This window comes from Bubalus kerabau, chromosome 1, assembly GCF_029407905.1.
Source record: "Bubalus kerabau isolate K-KA32 ecotype Philippines breed swamp buffalo chromosome 1, PCC_UOA_SB_1v2, whole genome shotgun sequence".
NCBI lineage: Eukaryota > Metazoa > Chordata > Mammalia > Artiodactyla > Bovidae > Bubalus > Bubalus kerabau.
Genome location: NC_073624.1, coordinates 74901381 through 74914231, shown reverse-complemented (window position 1 = coordinate 74914231; position 12851 = coordinate 74901381). Strand labels below are relative to the sequence as shown.

Below are 12851 nucleotides of genomic sequence, written 5' to 3'. Positions count from 1 at the left end.
TTGTTGTTTATAAACCACCCAGTCTCTATAGTGTGTTGTTTTGGCTGCCCGAATAGATTAGGACAGACTTCATTATATGAATTTTCAGGGGCTACAACTCAGCCTGTAACACTCACTAAGCATTGTTTCCCAGCTATTAAACTGAAATAAATTAGTAGTATATAGATACAGCCTTTGGTGAGTTTTAGATGTAAATTTGACCCCATCACTATCAATTAATTATTGAATATCCAGTTGCATAATGCTATACTTACGTTAACATAGCATCGTAGGTAAGAGAATCTAAATTGGAATCCTTACTGTGTAACCAACTGGTGATTTGACCTTTGGCACGTTACTTATCCTTCCTTCCTTAGGCCTTTTACCTCATCTTTATAATAGGAATAACACCACCTTCTTTACTGATTGTTGTAAGGATTAAGTGAGATGAGTATATCATATAAACTAAGTGTTTATTAATGTCACCTGCTGTTATTAATGTTGTTATTGTTGGTCAAAAGGGAGAATGTACTGAATTGTGACTAAAGATAATAAATAAGCAAATGCAGATAATGACATTTAAAAAATGTAAAACAATACCGTTTTTTAAAATTTATTTTTAATTGGAGGATAATTGTTTTACAATGTTGTGTTGGTTTCTATAACTATATATATATCTCTCCCCTCCCTCCTGGGCCTCCTTCTCACCCCTGTAGCTCATCACAGAGCACTGAGCTGAGCTCCCCGTGTTACACAGCAGCTTCCTACTAGCTATCTCTTTTACACATGGTAGTGTGTATGTCAGCACTACTCTCAATTCATCCCACCCTCTCTTTCCCCATTGTTTTCACAAGTCCATTCTCTATGTCTGCATCTCTGTTCCTGCCCTGCAGATAGGTTCAGCAGTACCAGAACCATATAGATTGCATATATATGTATTAAAATATGATACTTGTTTTTCTCTTTCTGACTTACTTCACTCTGTAACAAGGTCATTTATTTTTTCTTTTTACCCAGCAAATCATTGTTTGGTTTGGGAAATACAGTTTTTAACCACTGGTGTAGTTATATTTTGTAAAAACAACCATCCGTTGAGTTCAGTTGCTCAGTCGTGTCCAACTCTTTGCGACCCCATGAACTACAGCACATCACCAGCTCCTGGAGTCCACCCAAACCCATGTCCATCGAGTCAGTGATGCCATCCAGCCATCTCATCCTCTGTTGTCCCCTTCTCCTGCTCTCAATCCTTCCCAGCATCAGGGTCTTTTCAAATGAGTCAGCTCTTATTGGAGTTTCAGCTTCAACATCAGTCCTTCCAATGAACACCCAGGACTGATCTCCTTTAGGATGGACAGGTTGGATCTCCTTGCAGTCCAAGGGACTCTCAAGAGTCTTCTCCAACACCACAGTTCAAAAGCATCAGTTTTTCTGTGCTTAGCTTTCTTCACAGTCCAACTCTCACATCCACACTTGACCACTGGAAAAACCATAGCCTTGACTAGACGAACCTTTGTTGACAAAGTAATGTCTCTGCTTTTTAATATGCTATCTAGGTCGGTCGTAACTTTCCTTCCAAGGAGTAAGCATCTTTTAATTTCATGGCTGGAATTACCATCTGCAGTGATTTTGGAGCCCAGAAAAATAAAGTCAGCCACTGTTTCCACTGTTTCCCCACCTATATGCCATGAAGTGATGGGACCAGATGCCATGATCTTAGTCTTCTGAAGGATGAGTTTTAAGCCAACTTTTTCACTCTCCACTTTCACTTTCATCAAGAGGCTCTTTAGTTCTTCACTTTCTGCATTAAGGGTGGTGTCATCTGCATATCTGAGGTTATTGATATTACTCCCGGCATTCTTGATTTCCAGCTTGTGCTTCTTCCAGCCCAGCGTTTCTCATGATGTACTCTGCATATAAGTTAAATAAGCAGCGTGACAATATATAGCCGTGACGTACTCCTTTTCCTATTTGGAACCAGTCTGTTCCATGTCCAGTTCTAACTGTTGCTTCCTGACCTGCATACAGGTTTCTCAAGAGGCAGGTCAGGTGGTATGCCCATCTCTTTCAGAATTTTCCACAGTTTATTGTGATCCACACAGTCAAAAACTTTGGCATAGTCAATAAAGCAGAAATAGAGTTTCTGGAATTCTCTTCACTTTTTTTCTAAAACCAGCTTGAACATTTGGAAGTTCATGGTTCACTTATTGCTGAAGCTTGGCTTGGAGAATTTTAAGCATTACTTTATTAGCGTGTGCTGCTGCTGCTAAGTCGCGTCAGTCGTGTCCGACTCTATGCGACCCCATAGACAGAAGCCCACTAGGCTTCTCTATCCCTGGAATTCTCCAGGCAAGAACACTGGAGTGGGTTGCCATTTCCTTCTCCAATGCATGAAAGTGAAAAGTGAAAGTGAAGTTGCTCAGTCGTGTCCGACTCTTAGTAGCCCCATGGACTGTAGCCTAGCAGGCTCCTCCGTCCATGGGATTTTCCAGGCAAGAGTCCTGGAGTGGGGTGCCATCTCCTTCTCCTACTAGCGTGTGAGATGAGTGCAACTGTGTGGTAGTTTGAGCATTCTTTGGGATTGGAATAAAAACTGACCTTTTCCAGTCCTGTGGCCACTGCTGAGTTTCCCAAATTTGCTGGCATATTGCAGCTCACAGCAGCATCTTTCAGGATTTGAAATAGCTCAAGTGGAATTCCATCACCTCCACTAGCTTTGTTAGTAGTGATGCATCCTAAGGCCCACTTGACTTCACATTCCAGGATGTGTGGTTCTAGGTGAGTGATCATGATAATCACCATCATCATTATCTGGTCGTGAAGATCTTTTTTGTACAGTTCTCCTGTGTATTCTTGCCACCTCTTCTTAATATCTTCTGCTTCTGTTAGGTCCCTACCATTTCTGTCCTTTATCGAGCCCATCTTTGCATGAAATGTTCCCTTGGTGTCTCTAGTTTTCTTGATGTGATCTCTAGTCTTTCCCATTCTATTGTTTTCCTCTATTTCTGTGCATTGATCGCTGAGGAAGGCTTTCTTTTCTCTCCTTGCTATTCTTTGGAACTCTGCATTCAAATGGATATATCTTTCCTTTTCTCTTGCTTTTCGCTTCCCTTGTTTTTACAGCTACTTGTAAGGCCGCCTCAGACAGTTTGCTTTTTTCCATTTCTTTTTCTTGAAGATGGTCTTGATTCCTGTCTCCTGTACAGTGTCACATACCTCCATTCATAGTTCATCAGCGCTCTGTCATTTATTATTGCATCAATGAACTTTATATGGCTCCTCCGTTTTTACTATCACAATCAGTATTGCCATGTACATCCCTGTATTTCCCCCAATGTGCATAGATACGAGAGTTTGCCTAGGTAGGGAATATACCTAGCAGTAGAATTGTTGGATAAAAGGGCATATGCAACCTCGGTTTATTAGTGTAATAAAGGTGAAAATACGCAGACTGCACAAAGAATAAGAAAGTAGAATTAGCAGGACTTTGACCGAGTGACAGGCACCTGAATGTACAAAGTACAGCGGGGAAGTAGGAGGAAAATAGGAAAGAGCAGTATCTGAGAACTGTTTTTATTGCGTATAATTTGGGGAAAAAAAGCACAATAGGCCCTTTTGCCCACGTTCATTTCTTTTCTGCAGATCTCACACCTGGCTTTTATCCAGGTATGACAGCCAGAGCAGGAGTTCCGTGGGTAAGGTCTGACTGTAGAGGCACCATTAGGTGGTGGTGTAACATGGTTTTAAGATGGGAAACCATTTTGCTTGCCAGGTATTCAAGTGCCTCCCATCCGATAGGCTCCTTCTGGCTCTGTAATGGAGCTGAAGCAATGTCCAGTTTGATCCTTAAGCATTATCACATCAGAGGTTAAAGTTTCCTAAAGACAGTAGTTTGGTTCCCATCATTGTATCAGAGAAGTCAATGGCAACCCACTCCAGTACTCCTGCCTGGAAAATCCCATAGAGGAGCCTGGTGGGCTGCAGTCCATGGGATTGCTAGAGCGACTTCACTTTCACTTTTCCCTTTCATGCATTGGAGAAGGAAATGGCAACCCGCTCCAGTGTTCTTGCCTGGAGAATCCCAGGGACAGAGGAGCCTAGTGGGCTGCCGTCTATGGGGTCGCACAGAGTCGTACACAACTGAAGAGACTTAGCAGCAGCAGCAGCATCTTCATATAGCCAGCACAGTGCCTGTCACAGAATGCATACTCAAATGTCTGAATGAGGGAATGAATTAAAGATTTTTAAGTATACCAAGGCCATTTAACTCTTCTGTTGGAACTGCTTTTATATGAACTGATGAGGAACATGTTAAAAAAATTTTTTGCCCTCAATAATGCAGTCTAGTGAAAGTGAAAGTCGTTCAGTCATGTCCAACTCTGTGACCCCGTGGATAATCCATGGAATTTTCAAGACCAGAATACTGAAGCTGGTAGCCATTCCCTTTTCCAGGGAATCTTCCCAACCCAGGGATTAAACCCAGGTCTCTCACATTGCAGGCGGATTCTTTACCAGCTGATCCACCAGGGAAGCCCAATGCAATCTAGGATTCAACCTTTTAAAGAACCAGTTGTGCAGAATTATGGCATATATTTAACACCATGACATTTTCATAAGATAGGCTTTAAAAAAATTTTTTTTTGTGCCAAGTATCTATTCAAAAGTCTTGGCCAGGTATGTTAAGCAAGGTGCTGTCAATTTGGACTGTCTGAAAGTGAGCTCTAATTTAAAATGCAATGTGAACATTATTTTTGGGAGAGGTGGCTAAGATCTAATATATAGTTAACTTTATAATAGAAATTCAGTTGCTGTAAAGGAATTTAATCTCTAAAGAAATCAAGTTTTTCAAGCTTTTTTTTAAAAAAATACTATATGTCATGAGCTTTTTCCAGCTTCTGTTCCATAAAAAAAAACTTGCTGTATTCATATGGAGTTTAGTAACTTCCATATGATGAACAGTTTCTTCAAGGGTGCAAATTTAAAGAAAAAAGGTACCCATAAATTCTTAGAACTCTTACAAGTAACCTGACAGGAGTTTACTAGGCTATGATTATAGAATTTATTTCCTGGTTTTAGGTATATGTTGTAAATCTCTAGAAAATACTGTTGGCAAATAGTCCTGGCCATGTTTGAATTTATTATGTAAAAATGATAAGAGTGGCCATTTGCTGAACTCTTATATCCCCTACCTTGGATTATTAGGTTGTATTAGCTTCATTCTATAGATAAGGAAGTCCAGGCTCTGACATACTCATGTCACTCACAAAAAGTGTTAGAACCATAAATACCACAAACCTGTACGGTTCCAAAGCCAATACTATCAGAAACATGTAAAGCAATCATAAAAAGAAGTGGTTGTGATCAATGTGACCACCACGTATGCCAAGTGTCCTAGGCTAAGCACGGTGTCTGGTATACGGTAAGTGATGAGTCAGGTAAACGTGAGTTGAACTGAATTAGTTTGATCATTTTACCCTTTGAACTTGTATTTGGGATGAAAAGGGGGTTTTTGGTAACAGCTTTGAAGTATAACTGACATACAATGAATTGCTCGTATTTAAAGATAAAGTTTGACAAGTTTTGACATGTGTACAACGATGAAGCCATCAGCTGGGATGGGGAAGTTTAAGGCTGCAAATAAAGATCTTAATTTGGCATCTAGAAGAACAGGTGACAGTGGTGAAGGTCCTGCGAACGGGGAGGCGTGACAGGAAACCTAAAGGTCAGCTCTGAGCTCCCTAACTGACGGGCACAGTCGTCTGGCGGTTATCCCTCCGTGGGTTAGTGTCAGGGCTATCCCGCTCATGCTCAGGACGTAGGCCTAGCTCGTGTCAAGAACCCTTGACTCGGGCACTCCGTCGCACTCTCCACAACCAACTTCAGAATCTATCTGGGAGGAGCCCAGCTCCAGGTACACAACCTATCCAAAAATCAGGAAGCGCGTCAGCTTGGGACTCTAGAGGACCCCACCTCTCTAAGACATCCGGGACATTTTGGCTCCCGGCAAGCAGCGCGCCACCCGGGAGGGGCGGGCCAGAGGAGCGGGTTGGCCGGAAGGCGGAAGTGCAGAGAATCCGGCGGCGTGCGCATCGTGCGTTATTTGAATTCCTGGGTTTTCGCAGGTGGGTTCTTTACCGCGTGGCTTCAGTGAGGCGTGGGCCGTGGTACTTGATTCCGCCGCTAATGGAGCGTTCCTCTCAAACCTTGTCCCTCTCTGGGCAAGCTTGAGCCCTGTCCAGAAAGGCAGGTCTCTCCTAGGGTCTCGCGTCGTCTTGGCGGCTCTGGTCGGGCTTCCCAGTGCTCTGTGGGAAGTGGATTCCTCCTTCAGCCCAGCTCAGGTTAACCTCGGCCCTCAGAGTTGTGTTCCGTAACCTTTTTCTTCCTGCCCCTCGCAGGGTTTGAGTTGTACACAAGAAGACAGAGTTAGTTTGTGATTGCTGGCGTCCAGAAATGATAACTCCGCCAGTCATCCGTTCAACGAGTGTTTACTTAAGCTTTACTATGTGCACAGCGCTAGGCACTGGGGGATCCAGCAGTGAACAAGATCTATTTATCCACTGCCTTCGTGGAGCCCACAGACCACCGGGAATGACAGAAAATAAACTTAATTTTAGATTGTAAAACGTATTAAGAAGGAAAGAAAAGAATGATATAGAGAATAAAAGGAGGCGAGCTTACAGAGGTCAGAAAAACCCTTTCCGAGGTACTGAAGGATTAGTTCCTAGGCAAAAGAAGGGCAAATGTAAAGATACTGAACTCAACGTCATTTGGACATTTCTCTCTCTTTTTTTTTTCAAAATGTCATTTATTTAACTGCTTTATTGATGTGTAATTAGCACAACAAACTACACATATTTAAAGTGTATAGAATATTTTGAAATATATATACACACAAGGCACAATTAAGATGAGGTTATAAGTCATACCTACAAGTTTCCCTCTAAACTCAATAATCCCTGCAATCACTTCCCAGCCCTCATCACATTCCCACACTGTCCCTTGGTTGTCTTTAATGGGGCTATTCTCAGATGTAATTGTGGAGGGGTGGAGCATAGAAGATAGGAGTTGAAAGAGGCAGAAGCCAGATCATAAATAACCTTGTAGATCTTGAATATGTGAGGTGGAAAATCGTTAATTTCAAGAAAGACTGTATATGCCCTTCAAGTTTTTTAAAAGCTCACATTGACTACTCTGTGGGGGACAGGCTGGGACTAAAGGGTGGAGAGAAATCAAGAATAGAAATATACAAGTTTGAAATACCTGCTGGTTTAGTCACTAAGTCATGTCCTACTCTTGCGACCCCATGGACTGTAGACTGCCAGGCTCCTCTGTCCTTGGGATTCTCCAGGCAAGAATATTATGGGTTGCCATTTCCTTCTCCAGGGAATCTTCCTGACCCAGGGATCAAACCCGTGTCTCCTGCATTGCAGGCAGACTCTTTATCAGCTGAGATACAAGGGAAGCCCTTGAAATACCTAGATTGACTTAAAAGGGTGGATAATGAGGAAAATTGGGGTGGGTAAGATCACTTGTAGGTTTGGGAGAAATCAAGATGCAGTTAAAAGATTTATAAAATATAAGTTGTTACATGAATGTAAGGAGATGGTGCTCTTCGTGTTTTGGAGGAAATTAAATTTCTACATCATATATGGTTAAATTTCTGCATCTCGTATGGAAGCTATAGGAGCTTTCAGAATTGGCTGACATACAGTACAGTGTGCCAGTGGCCACAGGGAGTTTGGTTTGGTATTTGTGTTATTTAGTGGCTGTCAGATTTGGTGTTTTTAATTGTTATTTAGTGGCTGTATATGCCTTATTGATCCTCACATAATTTGCACATTATGCCATCATAATCCATGAACAAAGTGAAGAGTTTACTTTCCAATTGTTCATGTGGTGCAGAGATACCTTTTGACTTGGTTTTCCAAAGATTTGCCTTTTTTTTTTTAATAGTAAATAGTTGCTTTTGAAAATGTTTTGTGAACTTTCCAGGTAAAAATGGCTAAAAGTTTACGGAGTAAGTGGAAAAGGAAGATGCGTGCTGAAAAGAGAAAAAAGAATGCCCCAAAGGAGCTCAGCAGACTTAAAAGTATTCTTAAAATAGATGGTGATGTTTTAATGAAAGATGTTCAAGAGATAGCAACTGTGGTGGAACCCAGACATTGTCAAGAGAAAACGCAGTGTGTGGTGAAGGATGAAACAGGTGAGATTATGTTTAAAAACATTTTTTTTTAATTATATCAAACTTCCCTTTGTGACTTTTTCCTTTTCAACTATCTTCCATTCTTTCTCACACTTGCTTCTCTACAAACCTGCCATACCACATAATTCTTTGTAGGTGCTACTGGAGATTCTATGCTAAGCTATTTTAAAGCCAGTTCATGTGAATAAGCATGTTTTGGATTATTCAGAGCCTTTGGTGCTTATACAATAGCCTAGGTGAAGTGAAGTCACTTAGTCAGGTCCGACTCTTTGTGACCCCATGGACTGTAGCCTACCAGGCTCTCCCGTCCATGGGATTTTCCAGGCAAAGGTACTGGAATGGGTTGCCATTTCCTTCTTCAGGGGATCTTCCCAACCCAGGAATCTAACCCAGGTATCGAACCCAGGTCTACCCGCATTGTGGGCAGATGCTTTACTGTCTGAGCCACTAGGGAAGCCATTACAATACCCTAAGTGTCTCAGAAATAGACAGTACTATGGGAATAGGCAAACCTAGACACACACTTGTTGGAAGGGTACACAGGCATCAAGAACTAGGCAGGATAGAAGGAGGTCTCCTCATTTTACCCTTTGCATGATCTAGCTTCCATTCTGAGAGTCCTCTGTCCTTACTACCTTAAAGATCTGTTGCCCTGTATTAGATTTTGACAGATTCTGGGTGCTCTGTGTTTTAATATAGTCTGAAGTTGGAGGCTGTATATGTGTCATTATATAATATGTATATGTATTATACATAATATATATATTATATATGTATTATATGTATATTATGTATGATATGTGTATATAATGTCTCTATATAGTAGTCATTATCCCTGGTCTCTCTTTCCTTTATCACCCACCTGTAAACCATCAGCACATCTTGACTATCTCCAAAATACATTAGGAATCTATCCATTTTTCTTCTGCTTTCACGCTTTTACTTTAATGACAGTTATCTCTTGCCTGAACCACAGTAGTAGCCATTTTACTTCTATCTCAGCTTTTTCTCATTTCTGATTCATTTTTGTCACATCACCCAGTATAATCTTTTCGGGATATAAACCAATTATGTCACTCCCATGCTTAAATCACCTCATTATCTTTCCATGTGTTTACCACAGCCTGCCTGGTCCTACTTAATCTCATTTCAATACTTCCCTTTGAAAAGGCTCTAACCACAGGCTGAAGTTTGCTTTGTTATTCTCCCCTCAACAGACCATTGAGAAGTCCATGAGGGCAAAGCTTATTTGGACCATTGTATCCCTAGAACCTAGAACAGCACCCAGAATAAACATTCACTGACCAGTTATTGAATGGCTAATGTATATCAGGCACTGTTCTAGGTCCTGAGGCAACAATGATGAATAACAGAAATGGTCTCCATCCTAATGGGATTCACATCACATTGGAGGAGACAGACAGTAAACCAGACAAATGAACTAATCTAATGTCAGGTAGCAGAGTTCACAGAACTCTGGTGAGTTTCCAGAGGAGGACATTCTGGACATGTCCTCCACGATAAATAAGGTTGGTGATAGGTGGACCACAGCATTGCTGTGCTGATCTTCCTGTTAGAAGAGCTGGATACCTTGAGTGTGACCTGGATAAAGAAGTGTGGCAGCCCCAGGGTATCAGGCCTCTGTCATCAGAAGCTTGCTGCTTGCTACTGTACCTCTTCCAGGTACACTTCATTGAAAGTGACCAGTCATTCCTAATAGTTTATTTTCTTCTTAAGGCCTGTCTGTTAGAAGGGTGAGTGTACTTCTTATTGACGCAACTATTTTAGTTAGCTCAAGAAAGTAACTAATCTGAGAAGTGTTCTTTTAACTCACGTTTTCAGAACCATGTACTTAACCTCTAATGCAGTAATTCAAATCCGTATCTCCTAAATGTTTCCTATTTAACTTTTACTATCGTAAGGACAATCGTAAGCGTTCTCTTTTTTAAAATTTATTTTTTATTGAAGTATAGTTTAATTACAATGTTATGTTAATTACTGCTATATAGCAAAAGTGTTATATATATATATATATATATATATATACACACACACACATTCTTATTCATATTCTTTTCCTTTGTGGTTTATCACAGGATGTTGAATATAATTCCCTATGCTATACAGTAGGACCTTGTTGATTAGCCATTCTATATATATGTGTTTGTATCTGCTAATCCCAAACTCCCAATCTAGCCCTCTCCCATTGCCCTCCCCCTTGGCAACCACCAGTTTATTCTCAATAGCCCTGATTCTGTTTCAGTTTTATAGATAGATTCATTTTTGTCATATTTTAGAGTTCACTCCTGAGTGATATCATGTTATATGTCTTTCTCCATCTGACTTACTTCACTTAGTATGATAATCTCTGGTTGTATCCATATTGCTGCACATGGCATTATTTCATTCTTTTTTTATGGCTGCGTAGTTTTCAATTGTATGTATGTGCCACATCTTCTTTATCCATTCATCTGTTGATGGACATTTAGGTTCTTTCCATGTCTTTGCTACTGTAAATAGTGCTGCTGCAAACATAAAGGTGCTTGTATCTTTTTCAATTATAGTTTTGTCTGGACATATGCCCAGGAGTGGATTGCTGTATTATATGGTAATTCTATTTTTAGTTTTCTGAGGAACCTCCATACTGTTTTCCACAGTGGCTGCCCCAATTCCTACCACCAGTGTAGGAGGGCTCCCTTTTCTCCACACTCCCTCCAGCATTATTTGTAGACTTTTTAATGATGACCATTCTGACCAGTGTGAGGTGGTACCTCACTGTAGTTTTGATCTGCATTTCTCTAATAATTAGCAATGTGAACACCTTTTCATGTGCTTATTGGCCATGTGTATTTCTTTGGAAAAATGTCCCTTTCAGACTTTGCCTTTTTTTTGATTGGATTGCATACCAACCTTCTTTAGAAAGTTTCTTAGTGATTAAATAGATGATGTTTCTAGTTCCTCACAGATAGTTTCTATGTCTTTCATGGTTGTGGGAACACATGGCATGTGTGTGATTCTCCTGAATGTGCTGTAAGGAGTGTTTTGAGTATTAGTCAAAGAGCATTGCACAAATAAAGGATGTGTATTTTTTTTTGCTTTTGTAGTTGCATGCCACTTTTAAATTCGCTGTCCTCATTACATTAATGTGCTTTACGTGGGGCTGTTTCTTCCTTTGTGAGTATTAATAGTTTTTCCATTTTTTATTCAGATGACATGAAAATGGAGACTGATATTAAGAGAAACAAAAAGACTCTTCTAGATCAGCATGGGCAGTACCCCATATGGATGAACCAGAGGCAAAGGAAAAGGCTGAAAGCAAAGCGAGAGAGAAAGAAGGGAAAAAGCAAAGTAAAAGCCATGAAGGCAGCAAAGGGTTTGACCTGGTAGACTCTAAAAACTTGAAAAATGCAACATGAGACAAATCTTTGATTAAATGTATACATGGATTTCAGCTTCCACCAAATGAAAAGTTTATTTCCATTTTTTAACTTGGCCTTTTTCTTCAAGCCCAACATAACTCCTCAAATTTGGTAACTTGAATAAAATATTTTATTTGATGAGTGAAAGTACACTTATATTTCCACTGAATGTTGTCCTGTATGTGGGGATTATCAGACATCAGAATTCTCTCAAGTGTTAATGCAGTTGTAATCATTCGATTTTAGAAAAAGTAAAATATGACATCATACTGACAAATTTGAGATAACTCAGATTTAAAGTAAATTGTTGTATAACTTGAAAAATATACTTATTTGGAGTTTTGATTTTGTATAATTCAGAATAAAAGATACATCCAGATCCTAAAGAACTGTTCTTTCATATATCATTAAGGTTTCCTAGTAGTAGAGAAGACCAGATTCTTTAATTTTTAAAAAATCTTAAATTTTTAGGTAGAATATTAACATGTACAAGTTAGTGTGTTCCATCTTTTCAGAAGATTTAAACATCCTGGGAACTAGGTTAATGTTCTTCAGTTTTTATATTATTCTCAGAGTATAGTTCTCAGATTTTCTGGATGTGTTGTGAAAAAAATACATTACATGGTCACATCAGTTTTGAAAGTGCTACATTCTTGAAGATTCAAAGAAAATATTAGCTTAGGACAGCATATCTTGGAGATACTGCACATTGTTCCAAACCACCACAATAAAGGGAACCACATGAGTTGTTTGGTTTGCTAGTGCATATAAAAATTATGTTTATACTAGTCTATTTTGCAGCAGCCTTTTATGTTAAAATATATGTCTATAACTTAAAAAAATAATGCTGTTGGGAAAATGGCACTGATAGGCTTATTTGACAGAGGGTTGCCACAAACCTTCAGTTTGTTTAAAAAAAAAAAGGTTATGTGCAGAGCACAATAAAATGAGGTCTGCATATGTGGTAGTGTAGAAATCTAGCAGACTTCCAGGTGTTAGGGACCCAGGGAACAAGGCAAGGTGTTCACCCTCATGGGTGAACTCAGAAGAGGCTGTTAGCTTCTCAGGAAAACCAAGTTAAAAGTGAGACCTATTAGAATAGTCACTTAATCATAAGGACACAAATATGGTACTGGGCATGTTGCTAGGCTGGGACACAATATAGAAATAAAAAGGACAACCCAAATCTTTCAGGAGATGTGAAGCTGAAATTTAATGCTAGTAAAGTGTTAGGATTATTTTATATAATAAAC

The 12851-nt window shown here is 39.9% G+C and overlaps 1 protein-coding gene across 2 annotated transcripts; it reads left to right on the top strand.

Annotated features, from left to right (window-relative positions):
- Positions 1-5961: 5961 nt before the first annotated feature.
- On the top strand, positions 5962-11748 carry LLPH (LLP homolog, long-term synaptic facilitation factor). Of its 2 annotated transcripts, none has more exons than XM_055579801.1 (3): positions 5962-6098; positions 7969-8179; positions 11388-11748. In XM_055579801.1, the coding sequence occupies exons 2-3, from the start codon at positions 7975-7977 to the stop codon at positions 11564-11566; spliced, it is 384 nt and encodes a 127-aa protein (XP_055435776.1). In that variant the 5' UTR covers positions 5962-6098; positions 7969-7974; the 3' UTR covers positions 11567-11748. The 2 variants fall into 2 exon arrangements, with proteins under 2 accessions (XP_055435776.1, XP_055435778.1); XM_055579803.1 differs by lacking the exon at positions 5962-6098 and adding an exon at positions 6170-6314.
- The last annotated feature ends 1103 nt before the right edge of the window (positions 11749-12851 follow it).